The 17,562-nt window shown below is 42.6% G+C and overlaps 1 protein-coding gene across 2 annotated transcripts in view; it reads left to right on the forward strand.

Annotated features, from left to right (window-relative positions):
* CDH13 (cadherin 13) overlaps positions 1-17,562 on the forward strand; it is a 687,354-nt gene that overhangs the window by 634,473 nt on the left and 35,319 nt on the right. For both annotated transcript variants that reach the window (XM_079988791.1, XM_079988792.1), the window contains exon 11: positions 11,909-12,051. In XM_079988791.1, coding sequence (XP_079844917.1) covers positions 11,909-12,051 — 143 coding nt within the window. The remainder of the gene's footprint in view (positions 1-11,908; positions 12,052-17,562) is intronic.

Below are 17,562 nucleotides of genomic sequence, written 5' to 3' on the forward strand. Positions count from 1 at the left end.
GAGAGGGGGTGGAGAGCAAAGTCCTGTGAGTTGTCAACACAAAATCTGATTCTGAAATTGAAATACAAAATGAATTTCAACATGGACAAATGTCAGGTTCTACACTTGGGCAGGGAAAACAAACTGCACAAGTATAAATAAGGGTCACCTGGATTGTCAGTAGTAGATGTGAAAAGGGTCTGAGGATCTTAGTAGACCACAAGCTTAACATGAGTCAACAGTGTGATGTGGAGCAAAAAAAAGCTAGTGCTATTGTAGGCTGTGTCCAAAGAACTCTAGTGTCCCACTCAAGTGAAGTAATAGTAGCACTCTGTTCTGCCTAGGTCTGTCCACACTTGGAGTCCTGCGTCTGGTTCTGGGCACCACAATTTAAGAAGGGTATTGGCAAGCTGGAATGTGTGCAGAGGAATCATAGAACTGTAGAATTGGAAAGGATCCTGAGGCTCACCTAGTCCAACCCTCTGCAGTCCTGTTCACACTTGTCTCTGTGTGGGCTTGAACCTGCAAGCTTATGGTAAACAGCCAGATGCACTGATCCATTGTGCCACAGAGAAGTCTGCAACTTACTTAATTAGTTATCATTAACTATTTAATGGGCTTGGTCCAGCAGGAAGGGGTTGCAGTTAGCAGAGGTGAAACAGGCCGTTTTTGTGTGTGCTTGCAGGTTAGGAGTCTGCTATGGATGAGAGTGATCAAGACGATAAAGGGTCTGGAAACCAAGCCTTATATGCAACAGTTGAGGGAATTGGTTATGTTTTGCCTGGTAAAGAGGAGACTGAGAGGAGCTATGATATCCATCTTCAAACATCTAATTGGCTGTCACATGGAGGATGGAGCAAGCTTGTTTTCCCCTGCTCCAGAGGATTCTGTGATTCTATGAAAGTTGGCTGATGATTGCTCCTTCTTTGTTTGAATTCACACAACATCCAAAGTGCAACAGGGCAGAGCTGGGAGGGATGGAGAGTGGCAGAAGAAAGTCGAGACAGGGAGCAAGTGAAAACTTGAGGAGGAGGAGGAATCAGAATAATATATTCCTGGCCCTCCAGTATTTTGCTGATTAAAATGGGGACACCACTCCAGTTTTAATACCAAGTATCACTGCCAGACACACATCCCACACTCCCTATTACACATTACAGACAGTTTCACACCACCTGCTGTATCGGTTTACTCTTCAATTGCCTATTATCCTTTTATTCAAAAGCCAAAAATTCGGTGAAATGGAAGAAATATTCATTGGACAAAATGACATGCTGTTCACTATAGGTGATCAGAAAAGAGTAAATGTGTGAGTAAGGATGAGCCAGTTGGATTTTTATGAGGGAGGGCGTTATGCACAATTCAATTGGATTTCAACTTTAAAATTCCGAGATATGTAATATTATGCATGGTGAGGAGAAAACATAAATAAGATGTTTTATGGGGCCACCCAATATTGGAAGATTCAGGTCAGGCTAAGGACAGTACTTCTTCATACGGTGCTGATTCACTGTCATAATGGCCATCAACTTCGGATTAGACAATTTCATAGAAGATAAAGCTATCAATGGCCACAAGCCATGATGACTATGTTTCACTATCAGAGGCAGTACATTTCTCAAGGCCAGATTCTGGGAATTGCAACTGGGGAGAGTGCTATTGTATTCAGGTTCTGTTTGTGAACTTCCCATAAGCATCTGGTTGGCCACTGTGAGAACAGGATGATAGACTAGATTGAACTTTTGCCCTTATTTGCTCTTATTATGTTCTTAAACTGTGCACTTGGCCTAACTGAGCACCTCCAGTTGAATGTTCACAGAACACTTGTGTTGCAGGCAGAGCTACAGTGTCTGGTTCAAAGGTTAGCAGCCCAAATTGTTGCCTGAAAGGGGAATTTAAATCCTTTTCTTTATTCTTCTTTATTATATACCAGGTCTTAACACAAAATCCAGAGGGAGAGAGAGAGAGAGATGGAAGGAAAAAAACCTCATTTGGTATCTTTTGAAATCTCTCTGCACTCCAGGAAGTGTTTTTATGGCCCGCTGCACATTTCGCATATTATCATGGCTTTGCTAACACATGCAGACTTCTGCATTTTGTATCATCAAATATTTAATGGAAAAAACTAGCCAGCTGGTTATGGTTTCCCATTTGAACAGCCAAATGTGGGCAGAAGATTAGGTGGAGGGCAAACAGAGCAAAGCTAAGAATTCAGGGACCCTTCATTTTTCTTTCTGGAGCACGAATGTGTAGTTTCATTTATTGGTGCACTTGGCCCTGATTCAAAGAACTGGTTTTCATTATTTATTATCTTCTCGTTAAAAGAAAAAGAAAACAAGCAAAAGGTTTTGGAGGTCACTGGCACTTTGGATTCTGAACTTTGCTGTCCACCTGTTTGGGGTATATAAATCAAAGGGATATTCCCAATGTGGCAAAATCTAAAGATGATAAATCAGACATTAAGGGTGGTTAGAAATCAAATGGTGAGGAAGAAGGTGATCAGACTGTGGCTGAAGCTGCCCCACAAAATATTAAGATATTCATTCATCTACTCATACTGAATGGTGACTAACAGATTGAGTTTGAAGCCTGACAAGACAGAAGTACTGTTCTTTGGGGACAGGGTGTAGGGGAACTCCTTGGTCCTGAATGGGGTAACTGTGCCCCTGAAGGACCAGGTGCGCAGGCTGGAAGTCATTTTGGATTCACAGCTGTCCATGGAGGCACAGGTCAATTCTGTGTCCAGGACAGCTGTTTATCAGCTCCATCTGGTACGCAGGCTGAGACCCTACCACAGACTATCTCGCCTTTGAAGGTGGCTCAGAAACTGCAACTAATCCAGAATGTGGCAGCTAGACTGGTGACTGGGAGCAGCCGCCGATACCATATAACACTGGTCCTAAAGGATCTTTGCTGGCTCCCAGTACATTTCCGAGCACAATTCAAAGTGTTGGTGCTGACATTTAAAGCCCTAAATGGCCTTGGCCCAGTATACCTAAATGGGCGTCTCCACCCCCATCATTCTGCCCAGCCAATGAGGTCTAGCTCCGAGGGCCTTCTGGTTCCCTCCCTGCAAGAAGTGAGGTTGCAGGGAACCAGGCAGAGGGCCTTCTTGATAGAACACCCTCCCTCCAGTTGTCAACGAAATAACTATTTGATCTTTAGAAGACATCTGAAGTTCGCCCTGTTTAGGGAGGTTTTTAAGGATTGATGCTTTTATGTTTTTAGATATGTTGTAAGCTAGAGCTGCCATATGTCTGGAAAATCCCGGACATCACTGGGATTTGTCATCCGAAAATGGCGTCTGGGTGGAATTTTCAATTCCTGTTGTAAATGTCCGGGAAAACACAAACATATGGTAAGCCCTGTTGAAAGTGGGTGGTTTTTTTGCTAATTTTGTTTGTTTGGTTGGTTTTGAAGGAAAGCAGCCAGCGTGCCTTCATCTCAGTGGCCTTTTCCCAGAGAAACGTTGGTTGATTTATCTCCCTCTCTCCCTAACCTGGAAGCAATGCTAAGCCGAGCCGTATTGAAAGCCAAGGCACAAGGCAGGAGTGTATGTGTGAGAGGGAGCTTTGGTCTGGCTGGAAACTTTGTGAATTCTCCCTGTGACCCTCAGTTCCCAGCCAAGCAGATCCCCTGGACATGAGGGATCCAGCCAACGGGGTGCCCTGTGCATGCCAGCCTGTGAGTTTGTGTGCTGTTTGTGTGTGTGCATGTGAGAGTGAAAGTGTAGGAGAGGGAGAGAGGGAAAGAGTAGGAGGGAGGGGGACCGAGGGACAAGAAGCCTGCTCTCGGCGCCCGACTGTCATCACTGCCCGATCCAAGCCCCCCAGGGCAAAATCAGTAGCAGTGCCCCCCTTTCCTTTACAACAATTGGGAGGGTGGAGGTTAAGTGTTTAGTGAAATTTTTCAAGCAGCAGATGAGTATAAATTATCCTTCCCTGACCACCCCCCAATATGTTTGCAGTACATGGCCAGAGTACATAATGTGCAATTGGATAGGTCTGACAACACCACAGCTCTTTCTCTGTGTGTTCATTCACAGAATGGGACAAAGGAAATGTGGAGCATTTGTGCAGGACCAAACAAGTTGCACTAAACCTCAGCATATTCTGTGGCCACCACCTTTAATTCTTTTATCTGCCCATGGGGTCTTCACTGATCATCAAAACAGGTGCATGGCAGACTCTAAAGGCAGTACAGTGGTCAGCTACTGATGTCTGTCCAAACACTCACATTTGAATGATGGCCTGTTATGCTGAGCTTGTTGAATTGGATACACACAAAAAGAAAAGACTGCAAATATCTGGCTTTGATATAAAGCAGGAAGGGGAGGGGTGCAAGGGAAAGTAGCTGTGTAGTCCCTGTATTTCCTTGATTTGATGTGTCTTTCTAAAAATAGCAACAGGATGACATTGCAGGCAACAGTTCTGAAAGGCAACATTTGCAAAGGCCCCTCCTTATATTTTACTGCTTTTACATGGAGTTGTTTAGTAGCAGTGGGCTTCAAGATAACAAAGTTATAATGCATGCCTTATCAGCAGCTCCCATGTTTTGTCTACCGAAACCAAAAATTTTGTATTGTGTCACCTTTATTGACTCAACACATCCTCTGTCTAGCAGTAAACATAATGAATAAGGAACACATGGTAGAAGATCACATGTAAGTCATTGGATCTGTTCAAGAAACTGCAAGGCAGAATTGGATTAAACGCTGTCTTTATAGATTTGAGTGTTGCTGTCTTGCAGTCAATAATCTACACACCCTGCTCAAGAAGCTAATGTTACTGCTACTACTGTTGATGCTGAATTATATCAGTAAATGAAGTGGAAAAACTCAGAAGGAACTGTGAAGAAGCAACTTCTAAGTGATTTCAAAATATTGGGAGACACGATTACTCCATGGATCGTGTACTTTTTTAAAAAAATCATGCACTGCATAGTTTAACTATGGAACTTGCTCCCACAAAAGGCAATGAGGGCCACCAACTTGGATAGCTTTGAAAGCTATTGATGGTGACTAGCCATGATGGCAGTGCTCTGTCTCCACAGTCAGAAGCAGTAAAGTTTCCAGATACCAGTCTTTGGAAACCACAGGAGGGGAGCATGCTCTTATGCTCAAGTCCTGCTTCTTGGTTTCCCACAGTTTGGCCACTGTGAGAACAGGATGCTGGTCATTGCTTAATCCAGCAGGACTCTTACGTTCTGATGGAGGCATATGGAGAAAGGCTAGGAAAATCTGACTGGCCACTAATGAACCTTTGATCCAGCAAAGTTATTGCTGATTTTTTGAAAATTGTCACATTCTGTAAGCAAACACTTTCAAATATATTACTGGAAGGTTTTCCTGACTGACTGATTGTAGGAATCAAATAATGTTCTCAGCAGAAAGACGTGGCCATGCCCCATGGTTTATCAGCACTGATTTGGCACCTGCCCTGTTGTGTTGCTGGTGGAACTCATTTATGCTTCATTTTTGCTATCGTTTTCCGTTGACTCCAAGTGCTAAGACCATTGATTGGCAGCTTCCCAGATCTGCCTTCTTCGGCCAGCATGTCATAGGGGCATGAGCCAAGACACCTATCCTCCTTCCCACAAACCTCTTTATGACTACACTGCTGCTGGCTCTGAACATTCCTAGTCTATGTCGCTGGCACATGTGGTGGTGATGATTAGATTTCGGTGTTCTTATTGTTCCTGCTTGGAGCAAAGCATCATCTGCCCATATGACCGAGGTCTCAGCAACTGCCACGAGGTGTAGATGGCAAACAGCCTTGTGGATATGGCCTTTTAAACAGTTTGCATCCTCTGCCAGCAAGCAGAAATGGCTTTGGTTGCCATGATGATTTATTTCTGACTTGTAGTGAACAAAACTAGTTATTATTGGGGTGCAAGCAGCATCTGATGAAACACAAGACATACCCAGAACTGTATCTTAAACCTTCACAAACATGCTAATACCAAGAATAGTGCAGCTATGAATTTTTGAGCCAGGACTTCATTTCGATGATAATATATATTACGTCCATCCATCTGGGCAGCACCAATGATTGACTGTTTGCCCTGTATTTATGTTCATCCTAGGCTGGCACTAGTGGTTCTGATGAGGATGGTCCCTTTTAAGATACTGTATTCTGGCTTACGTTTTTAACATTTTTCTGTGATTTTTTATTATTATTGTACTTTCACTCTGGTTGCAAATTGTTTTAACAGGTTTTTTTTTTTTTTGCAGTGCAAGGAATATATAAACTTAACAAACCTAATAAGTAGATCACTGTGATCATCTGGAGAAGCCCTCTTTATTGCCCCACAATCATTTCATGCTCATTTGGTTCATACATGAACCAGGGCTTATAGCATGGTGGCACCACTCATTTGGATGACTGTTCCTATTGAAATTAAGCAGGTACCGACCATCCTGGTAGTTCATCACCTGCAGACAATTTATCTCTTTAGCCTCGCATTTTTAGAGAAATTTTTTTTTATTCAATGCCAGTCATTCGTTGTGCACTTTATGTTTTCCTCCCTAACTTTATGATATTTTAATTGTTCCATTGTACACCACCTTTCTAGATCTAGATATGAGTTGGAAGTCTATAAATATTCCTGTCAATAGAATTTAAATAAAAACTGTTCATATTTTTAAGGCTATTTTCTTCAAAAAGCAATAATTCTACTCTGAGACACCGGTTGTAAATAACCATCTGAAATGCATCCTGCCTACCCTTGATTAAGAACTTTTATTCTTTGTTGTTGCATAAAGCTGCCTTAAACTTTAATAAGAAACCGCAAGAGATTGACAGAGCCCCTGTTCAATCACACAAAGAAGATTAAACAAGATAGCAGTGACAGGTGGTACAGAAGTCGGTGGTGATAGTGTGAGCAACTATATTACAATAAAAGAGGTACCTTTCCATCAACAGCAAGGAAGAGGGGGATATGTACACTGCTCTCCCCCTTTTCCTGGGGTACTGAAATTATTATGCAGCATTAATGCAACACGTTTACTGTTCACAGGGCTTTTTGCTAGCATTTGCAGAAACCCCCTCGGGTGGAAACATGTTATTGCTGTTTTATGGACAGGGAACTGAGGTCAAGGGCTGTTTCTCATTATACGTTCTATATCTGAGAGCGGAAAGCACATTGCAAAGTATACATCAGAAGCAGCTTGCTTGATGGGGCAAGGCCACTACCCTAGTTTCCTGGCAGGCAGGTAGCTGTACAGTTGAGGAGGAAAGGGAGGTCAGTGAGGTGCAAAGGTACCAGCCAGAGTAGGAGCTACTAGCTATGATGGCTATAGGTTCTACCTTCACTGTTAGATGCATTGTGACTCAGATATCAGTTGTTGGGAATCACAGTTGGGCATAGTGCTGTTGTGCTCTTGCCCAGTTTGCAGGCTTCCCACAGGAATCTAGCTGACCACTGTGCAAACAAGATGCTGGACTAGATGGGTCATTGGCCTGATCCAAAGCTTGTCTTGTGTTCTACATCCACTGTCAGAGGCAATATGCCTCTGAGTACCAGTGCTGGGAATCACAAGTGGGGAGAGTGTGAATGCACCCAGGCCCTGCTTTTCTGCTTCCAAGAGGCATCCTGTAATTACAGGATGCTGGATGAAGTGAGACATTGGTCTGATCCAGCAGGGTTCTTTTTAAAGCTATACTCAGGGAGTGGAAAGCCACATTGTACATGCATGTGCATTTTTTCCACTTCACATATTAAGTGTGAATTTTGTAGGCAGGCATCTGGATCTCTGTACAAAATAAGTTACAAGAAGTGGTCCTGAAAGCAGCATAACTTGCTCAGAGGAAGGGGCAATTCAGCTCAGCTTGAATTTTATGAGAACCAGAATACAGTCACCCTTTAAAATTCATACTTCCCTGAATTTTGCAATGCCATTCTCCAGACAAAATATGTGTAAAAAAAGATTTGTAGACTAGCACAAAGCTTACATAAAGATGCATATGTTAATGAAAGCAACATGTAAAAATGGATTGGATTAGGGGGAAGCGCTTTGCAAAAAATGAGTTTATTGGGCAAAATTGCACGCAGAATGTGCTAAGTAGGGGGGAAATCACACTGATGAATTCTCATGAGGCCTTTTTTGTTGTTTAAAAAGGGAGTCCCAAACTTGTGGAAATGTCAAGAACTGAACCTATGGTTGGTAATGAGAAACTCAGAAAGAAACTAAGAAGTTGACAGGTTTAACCACCCAACCACCCCTATTTGAGGACCCCCTCCTGGAACCCCCCCAAAGGGCATCCTGATTCCCCTCCCCCACCCAAAAAAGTGGCCTTGTGTTGTTTGTCTCCTGCTAAACGAGTTATGCTAGTTCTTGCCTCCAAAGTTGCTGCCTATTACATGTAAGCCCTGCAGGGTATTCTGTTGCTGTCAGTGGAAGCTGAATACAGTGGTACCTCAGGTTAAGTACTTAATTCTTTCCACAGCTCCATACTTAACCTGAAACTGTTCTTAATCTGAAGCACCACTTTAGCTAATGGGGCCTTCTGCTACCAGCGCACCACCAGAGCACGATTTCTGTTCTCATCCTGAAGCAAAGTTCTTAACCTGAAGCACTATTTCTGGGTTAGCGGAGTCTGTAACCTGAAGCGTATGTAACCTGAAGCATATGTAACCTGAGGTACCACTGTATGTACATTATGAAACACAGGAATGTGAAGTGGGGCATCTGCATGTCTGTGGGGGGGGGGAATTGTTGTTTTAGTCACAGTTTCATTATTTTATGTGATTTTCTCTACCATGAGCCCTTCTCTCTGCATTGTTTCTCTAGCAGAACTCTCATTTACATTTATAAAAAATAAACCAACAAAGAACAATTGTCTTAGTTAAGCAGCATTATTCACTTACAATAGGTAATATTTCTGGTATTTATTTATTGTGCCTTACGTGCTCCAGCTTTGAAGTGCAATCCTTTGCGGAACAGCTGGGAAATGTATTGTGATCTGTTAGAACCTCTTGTTCCTCAGATGTCATAAACTTGAGGTGCTGATTTTTATTTTTTTAATCAAATTGTTTTAGGGTTAATTGAGCATTTTCTGCCTGGGACTTGATTCACCTAGCCTTTTTCTGTTTTGATTCCTTTCTTTCTCATTTCAGCTCTATCTCTTGTTTTATTTTTTTAAGGAACAAAGGAATAGTATGCATTAATTAAGAACATTGTTATTATTCTAATAACTCATTTTCATGGGAGATAAACTCTTTAAATGGTTATTAACCCAGAAGTATAGGCAGAGTTGATGGACTGCATCATTCACTATTCATTAGCGGCTGCATCTGTCGTGTTCTTTGCCCTTTCCCAATGGGGCCAACTTGTTCCTGGGATGCCAATAACGACAGCCTCATTTGTAGCAATGAGATGTTAACAGACTGGGTAGGGTTGCTATAGATGACACAGTCTTGATGGCATCAGAACTACTGTTCCTTTGTTCACCAACCATAAATATTGTGCCTATAATGTTCCAGTTGCATTGATGTCGAGGCCCAGGTTAGACCCGGTTTGCACCCTACATTAAAAGCGCTGTTACTCTGCTTTGAACAATCATAGTGTCTTCAAAGATTACTTGAAATACGGGTGCTGAAAGTGTATTTATTTGCTTATGTCATCTGTAAGTAAGGTTCACCATTTTGTGTGTTTTTTAAAAAATCAAGCAGTGTATGTATTTTACAAAATAAATGAATATATCCTGCCTTTCTTCCAAAGAGCTCAAGGTGGCATACATGGTTGTCCCCATCTCAGTTCATTCCCACAACAGCCCTGCAAAGTAGGTTAGGCTGAGGGGCAATGACTGCCCCAATGAGTTTCAAAAGTGTATGGAGATACAAACCCTAGTCTCCCAGTTCACTTTCAGGCACTCTAACTACTACACCACACTGCTCTTGTTAGGTGGTCCCTATTCTCCCACAAAGCCACAGTTCCCAGAGTGGGTGTCTTATACACCACATTGTTTTTGTTTTGTCTCGTTTTTTAAAAATGAGAGTACAGCTTGTGAATGTATATACAGTTTGTGAATGTTTGTAAATAAATAAATTGCAACACATTTATTTTAGCCTTAGATTAGCTGCAGGGCTCTTTCAGCTTGAGTTCAAGCTGGTCTGCAGAGGAACATTTCCCCTTGAATTCAGCTTGATTTCCCTGCAAAGGGAAACAGCTGCAAAGGACAAAGCTTCCTTTGCCTGCATAGCTTGAAGAAATCAAATTATGTAGGCAAAGGGACTTCTTTCCTACAGAGCCTGGCTGCCTTTGCCCATAAGGTTTGAAATCCAGCTGGTCTGCAAAAGGAAATGCTTCACCTGATTGATGTCATGCGACTAACACTTGGATGGCCCTGGCAACCTGTCAATGTGTCCCATGGGGTGAGGCAGGCATCAGGATCCAGCCCCCTACCCCTAATTCATGGTGCGTATGCAACTTAACATGGTATTTTTATGTCTTGTGTTTATGTGTCTATGTGCACACACTAACACACACATAATCATTTTGGTATTACTTTTTATATATGTATATAAAAAAAATATATCTGGAAGATGCCAACTTATTCCAGAAAGATAAACTTTCTCCTGGGATGACAAGTGGGGACTCCAGATTGTATCTATCATATTGAGCCAGTGGTTTGATTTCTTTGTTTAATACACAAAGATCAAAATTTGGACATTTAAGGCTGGTGTCAGGAACACAGTGAATGCAAAGTGTATGGCTGTGGTTGTGTAGTGGAGGAGGAATCTCTGAGGAAAGGATTAACAATTCCACCTGTTGACTACATGCATATTACAAACCACCCAGCCAACTTTCATTCAGTCAATAGGTGCTTCACGTTTGCATCAATTTGGTAACTGGTTGGAATTTTCTTCGTGGACCAAAGGCTCCAGGAATGGCCATAGCTTAGTGGGAGAGCATCTACTTTGCATCCAGAAAGTCCCACATCACTTCCCAGCATCTTCAAGTAGAGATACCCTAGCCTAGAACCCAGGAGAGCTGCTGCCATTCAGTGTAGATCAGGGTTTCCCAAACTTGGGTCTCCAGCTGTCTTTGGATTATAATTCCCATCATCCTTGATCACTGGTCCTGCTAGCTAGAGACAATGGGAGTTGTAGTCCAAAAACAGCTGGAGACCCAAGTTTGGGAAACCCTGGTGTAGATGGACCAATGGTCTGACACAGTGTAATGCAGCTTCCAGTGACCCCATCGTACTCAAGCAGAGCCTAAAAGAACTATTTTCTTGCTACAGACCATCTTTCCATCCCAACCAGTTACCAAATCAACACAGACCTCTCAGCAGTTAGTCTTCCACATTATGGAAATCAGCAAGTTATGATGACAATGAGAGACAGACAAGTGTGTGAAATTATACAAAACAATGTCAAAAATGGCAGGTAACAAGGGGCACAGATGCCCTTTAATGCAAACAGTACAAGTGTCATGTGGCACACGTCCATCATTAATGCTCCCAGCCCTTGATATGTATAACTTCCCCATTCTAGACAATAGATGTCTGTTTGATGGATAGATGGATTGTCCACATGTCATACAAGATCACAATTTGTGTCTGAACTGACCCTCACTTGACTTCATTCTTGTGACTTGTTTGCCACATCACATCCCTCATTAAGTGCCCATTGACTGATCTTTAATTTCTGCCTTGCTTAATGGCTAGGTAATGGGGGTTGCCTGTGTCATTTTCTTGTAAACTCAAGTTCTTATATGGCCAGTGGTGACTGCACATTTCAGAAAGGTATCTGATAAATAGCTGGAATGGTATGCATTTTTTTCTCCTTGCTTTGTGAAACTGGGAACTGCAATTCAAAGTATGAAGCCTCTAAATTAAGCTCCATGGTGCCTGTGCTCAAGGTAAGTTCTATATTAATTGAACTCAATTCACAGCTGATTATTGGGTTTTTACCTTCCCCCTAGGTACTCCATTAACAAAGATCCAGCTGAATGGTTGGAAATTGACCCTACGAATGGTACAATTCGCACCAGGGGTGTCCTTGATCGTGAATCACCATTTGTTATCAACAATGTGTACACTGCACACTTACTGGCAATAGATAATGGTGAGTAATGGCAATTGATGAAAGAAGAAAGTGGTTGGTTGACATGCTTTTCATCCCATTCATTGTATGTCACATTTTCCTGAAGAATCATTAAGAAGAGCTCTGTTGAACCAGGCCAGTGGCCCATCTAGTCTAGCATCCTGTTCTCACAGTGGCCAACTAGGTGCCCCATTGGGAAGCTTTCAAACTAGATGACTGCAGCAGCTCAACAAAAGCATCATTGGTGGTCATTGACCATGCTTGCTGGGGCTGATGGGAGTTGTAGTTCAGCAACATCTCGGAGGTCCAAGGCCCCCCACGCCTGCTGTAAACAATACTGAGCTAGATGGACTAACGGTCTGATTTGATATGAGATAGTTTCCCATGTTTACATATCCATTCATGCACATCCATTCACATACAAGCAATCAATGCCTCTCGCCTTCATTCATCCATCTATTATACATTTGCAAAGTGGCCGTCTTCTTTTTCCAGTGGATCCAGCAAAAGAAAAATCTCAGAAATGTTCTCAAAAAGATTGTCATTTGAGAGATTGCTTTTCAGCTTTGACTCTGTTAGAAAGGACCATCCCCATTGTGAGGATGTATTTCTTGAAGAAAATAAAGGTCTACAGCCCAGTCCTCAGGAGGTTGGATATATTAGCATTAACAGATTTAATCCCCCCCCCAAAAAAAAGAAATGATATCAAGCCCCTAGCACCACAGTTCCAATAACTAGCTTGACAGACCAGAGACTATCCCATTTAACGTATAATAGCAGTTACATTGAAAAGACAATTAAAAACCCCTTGTTAAAATGCAATATTTTAAACATATTTTGTGGATTAAGGTTCCTTCTGTCACACATAATCTAAATTGGAAAGATTTTATGAAAACTCATTGCAAGTTACTTTTGTCGCACATTAAAGCCTGAGATGGGAGGGAGAGATGCTGCCTTTTCCTGCAAAGCTGAAAGGCACAAAATAAATAAGGGCTTTGTGTGTAATGTTAGAAAAGCTAATATGCTTAACACTTCTCGGGGATGCAGCTGGTTTTTAGCTGCAGCGATGAATTGTGAAATGCTCTTTTTAAGAGGGTAATTTTACCATCTTTTTCATATTGCACAAGTCAATACAAGGGGACATTTGCAAGGTTTTGACAAGAATATGGCTTTAAAATGCAAAACGGAGAGCAGGAAGAAGGTCCCCTTTGCCATGGTGATTTACTCGGATATTCATAAATGTACGTCTCTCGCAGAGCCATTTCTGTGGGAGACATTTTTTTTTTTTTTTTAAAGCTATTGAAATTATTCCGCATTCCGCGTTTGTTGGTTTTGGATAATGCATCTTTTGTCGAGTGTTTGTGTTAGCTGTAATGTGATTAGAACCATAAGTTGCTGTTTGCAAAGCAATGTGTAGGAAGCTGGTATTAGGAGGAGATGAATGTTCATACACTTGGAGCAATGACTGCAGCAGGGAGGGGGAACCCTGTTCAGACCCAAGGCTGCTTTCACTTCTGGATGGCCTGCCAGCAGCCACATGCCACCTGTGGGTAGGGCACGGAGCAAAAGTGGATGGTGTTAACCAGTGTTAACCTTTTAGAGTGGGCTAGTTTGGAAGGGTGGCGCTGTGGGTAAAACCTCAGTGCCTAGGACTTGCCGATCGCATGGTCGGCGGTTCGAATCTCCACGGCGGGGTGAGCTCCCGTCTTCCGGTCCCAGCTCCTGCCCACCTAGCAGTTCGAAAGCACCCCTAAGTGCAAGTAGATAAATAGGTACCACTTTATAGCGGGAAGGTAAACGACGTTTCCGTGTGCTGCACTTCGTCATGCTGGCCACGTGACACGGAAGTGTCTCCGGACAGCGCTGGCCCCCGGCCTCTTAAGTGAGATGGGCGCACAACCCTAGAGTCAGACACGACTGGCCCGTACGGGCAGGGGTACCTTTACCTTTACTAGTTTCTGCCCATGCTCTAGCCCACACACCTGTCTCTGTCCTCCTTGCTGACTAGCAAGAGGCATTATCAGAGTTCAAGGACTCAATCATAGCTGAGCAAAGACACTCAAGGAGTATGTAGAGCAGTGCTGGAGTCCTGAGTTGGGTTCTGGGAGCCGGACAGATGTGGTGAGCTGCATTTGCCCACAGGTCTAATGTTCCCCACCTCTCAACTACAGCAGAAAGGCAGCCTTCAAAGGAGATGCATCCCTCTAGACATAGCGCTCAACTTTAGTCCAGGAGTTCCAATGAATTCTCATGAGTAGGTGGACATTCTCTGCCACTGCTTAAAAGCTCGTCAGGTAGGCTGGGGAACTTGCTGGAACAACTGCAGAGATTCTGTGCAGCCCTGAAACTCAGGTTACTAATCTGGGACTTGTGGACCTTGCCCCTGGACCAGCGTTATAGCTGCCCATCCTTCAGCTTGTAAGGGCTCCTGGGCTACATCTGACTATTTCCTTGCCGCTGAGTGTATACTATTAATCTGCTTTAATAATGCCTCACTTTGATACATCTAAGTAAGTACATGTAGTGCCATGTGGGTTTTTTCTCTTTTTTGGGGGGGGGGGAGCCAAACCAAAGTAGGTCTTTGGTCCCATCTAGCAGGCCTCCTGTTATGTGTACAATTAGATCCATCCAGAGCCCTTTTGGCTTCTGAGAATTGCACATCAGTGCCTTCACTGTTCTCCTTCACAGAGAATTTGAAGGACCACACATTTCCACAGTTTTACTGACTGTGTGCAAGTCAGTAACTTAAACACTGTGATGAATTGATGATCCAATGTTCAGCTGCTTGAGCTCAAGCTGCAGCTAGTGCCATATTGACTATTAATAGCAGGGTAGCTTAACCTACAGTTCACAGAAACCAGCTGCAAGCTGATGGTTATGTTCAGGGTTCACTAAGTGACTAGCTCAAGATTTGTGATGGTGCGCTTTAGCATCAGCTTAGGTCAATTCCCTCCACTGGGTTTGGTTCCTTGAAGGAATATTGTTGATCTCTGTCATTCTGTGACCAAACTTAAGGCACAAATGCAATGAAATTATTCCTCTATAATTTCCCTAGCCAACCAACACTAATGCTTAATTTTCTCAAGATTATTATGTTCCCAATGAGCTACATAATGCATGTAGGCTGGCGCTTGAATAATCCAAAGCAAGTATGAAATGATTCCTAGATCTTTCAGAGAAGGTTAAATTAACTGAAAGAGTATCAAATGGAAATACTTTGCTCTCTCTGGGAGAGCAGTGGCATCTATAAATGTCAGTGCTAACACACCGGTGTTGTTGTTTTTTTTGTTTTGTTTTTTGTCCTTTTAATATTACTAGGAAGTTGGGATGGGAGGGAGATTAGATCCAGGTCACATTCAAACATGAACCTACCTAATTCAGACTTTCTGAAACAACATGCAAACTAAAATACAGCCACCCTTTGAAATCCTTGCTTCTCCAAATTTTTCAATGCAGTTCTCCAGCAACGTATTGTGTGCAAAAATGCACATACTAGGGTAATGTGTGCATAAAAATGCATTGTGTTAGTCAACATGACATACAAACTTGTGTATTTAGCAGGAAGCTGCTGAATTTTCAAGAAGAGCTTTCTTTTTCTAAATCAATGTGGAAATTTCGAGAACTGAACTTAAACTAAGAACAGTGAGAAACTGAGAGAAACTGAATTAATAGATAGACCCATCCCCTCTGGGGAGGACCCCTGACTTAAAGGCAGAGCCCGTTTTCAGCATGCGGAATGCCCTGAGTTCAAATTCAGAAAAGACAGAGTTTCAGACAGTGGGATTAAGAAAACTCCCTGACTGTGAGTCCTGCTAGGCAGTGGTATAGTGGTAAAATTTGAAGGGCAAGAGGTCATAATGACAACCTCCACAACCACTCTCCCAAAATCAGTCCCATAGGTGTCGCCTCAAGGAGAGTCTAAAATTGCAGTTAGTTGTGTTGATTCATCATAATCATCATCATCATTATTATTATCAGGTTGTATCCAACTAAATAATATCCCTCGTGCAAAAAGTTTTAGCTGCACAATGGAACTTTCCCACTCTAACCTCTGACCGTGTGACATGTCAACCTGTCCCAGTGGTTCCTCCAACCCTCCAGAGAAGATTTATGGAGCATGTGAAGAGAGGGTAGAGAAGTTCCATTGTGCAGGTAAAATGTCTTGTGCAGGTGGAACTATCTACTTGGATAGTGACGAGAGAGAGAGAGAGAGAGAGAGCGCATTATTATTTGTATTATCTAAATATCTTCAGTCAGCTGAAATGCAACCTTACTAATCATGAAATGCAAAAAATCCTGGAAATAAGTCAACTGGGAGGAATTTTCAGCTCACTCATAGAACATTTGGAATCAGGAGGTGATCAGGGAGATGGCTAAGTTTGCTGGGGACACCAATCAGTTCTGGGTGATGAAAACGAAGACAGATTATGTGGTGCTCCAAAAAGATTGCTCCCAACTAAGTAAAGTAAAGGGGCAAACACAATGTAATGTTAGCAAGTGTACACTAAGTGTACACTAAGCTAGTTGTTGGGGAATGTGAGTGGAAGAGGGCTGTTATCTTTATGTCCTGCTTGGGGGCTTCCCAGAAGCATCTGGTTGGTCCTTGTGAGGCAGGCTCTTCTTATGTTGCCAGAACTGAGCTCCGCTGAGTCTAATGGGACTTACTCCTGGGTAAGTGTACACAGACTTGCTTCCTTAAACTCTTATTGGAAAAATCTTTGCTATTGAATAGTTGATGGAGCACAGTATTTAATTTCATAGATAATAAAATGTGACCTTTTCTGTGGATGGGATCTCCCTTTTATAACCCTCTCCTCAATGAATGTCCTAATTTGCTTTGTAGTCTCTTGCTTTCTGTAAAGGTCAAGGCACTATCTGTAGTGTATGTACTCTTATCTCCCCCTTTTTTTATTAAAGGCTTATGTGGACACAGAAGCTCTAATCTATTAAGGGAGAAATTAAATTCTGAAGGAACTTCCACGAAGCAGAGTTAGCACATTAAAGTGGATCAAACCATGTTTAATCTGGGAGTGGATTGAAAATGGAACAGCCAAAGGCAACACTCAGAAAGCATTAGACGTTTCAGGCTACTGAGAGAAAACAAATTTCAATACATATTCACGTGTGCTTAAAAGTGATTTGCTTCCTTGTTGGTGGGAGCTGTAGCAGCAGAAAACATCAAAGGAAATCCACGGTTGCTATGGACAGCCTTAGATATACTTACATATATTCTGCTTTGGAGATTACCGTATTGGCCTGAATATAAGCCACACCTTTAAAATTCAAGGAGGGGAGAGAAAAAAAGGCAATACCCAAATATAAGCCGCTCCCTTAAAATTCTGCAGGCACTCACACCCGTTCCGTTTTACCATATGTCAGAGTTGCCCAAGGTCCCAGCTCACAAAGGACCAACGCCAGTTCTTGTTATATACAAAAGTCTTTATTGAAGTTCAGTTTCGATTTCAAAGCCGCGGCGCGCAGCTCTACGTCTCAACTCTAGACCGCTGAAGTTCCGTCTGAATCTCCTCCCCC

Source organism: Podarcis cretensis (genome assembly GCF_951804945.1).
Source record: "Podarcis cretensis genome assembly, chromosome: 8".
NCBI lineage: Eukaryota > Metazoa > Chordata > Lepidosauria > Squamata > Lacertidae > Podarcis > Podarcis cretensis.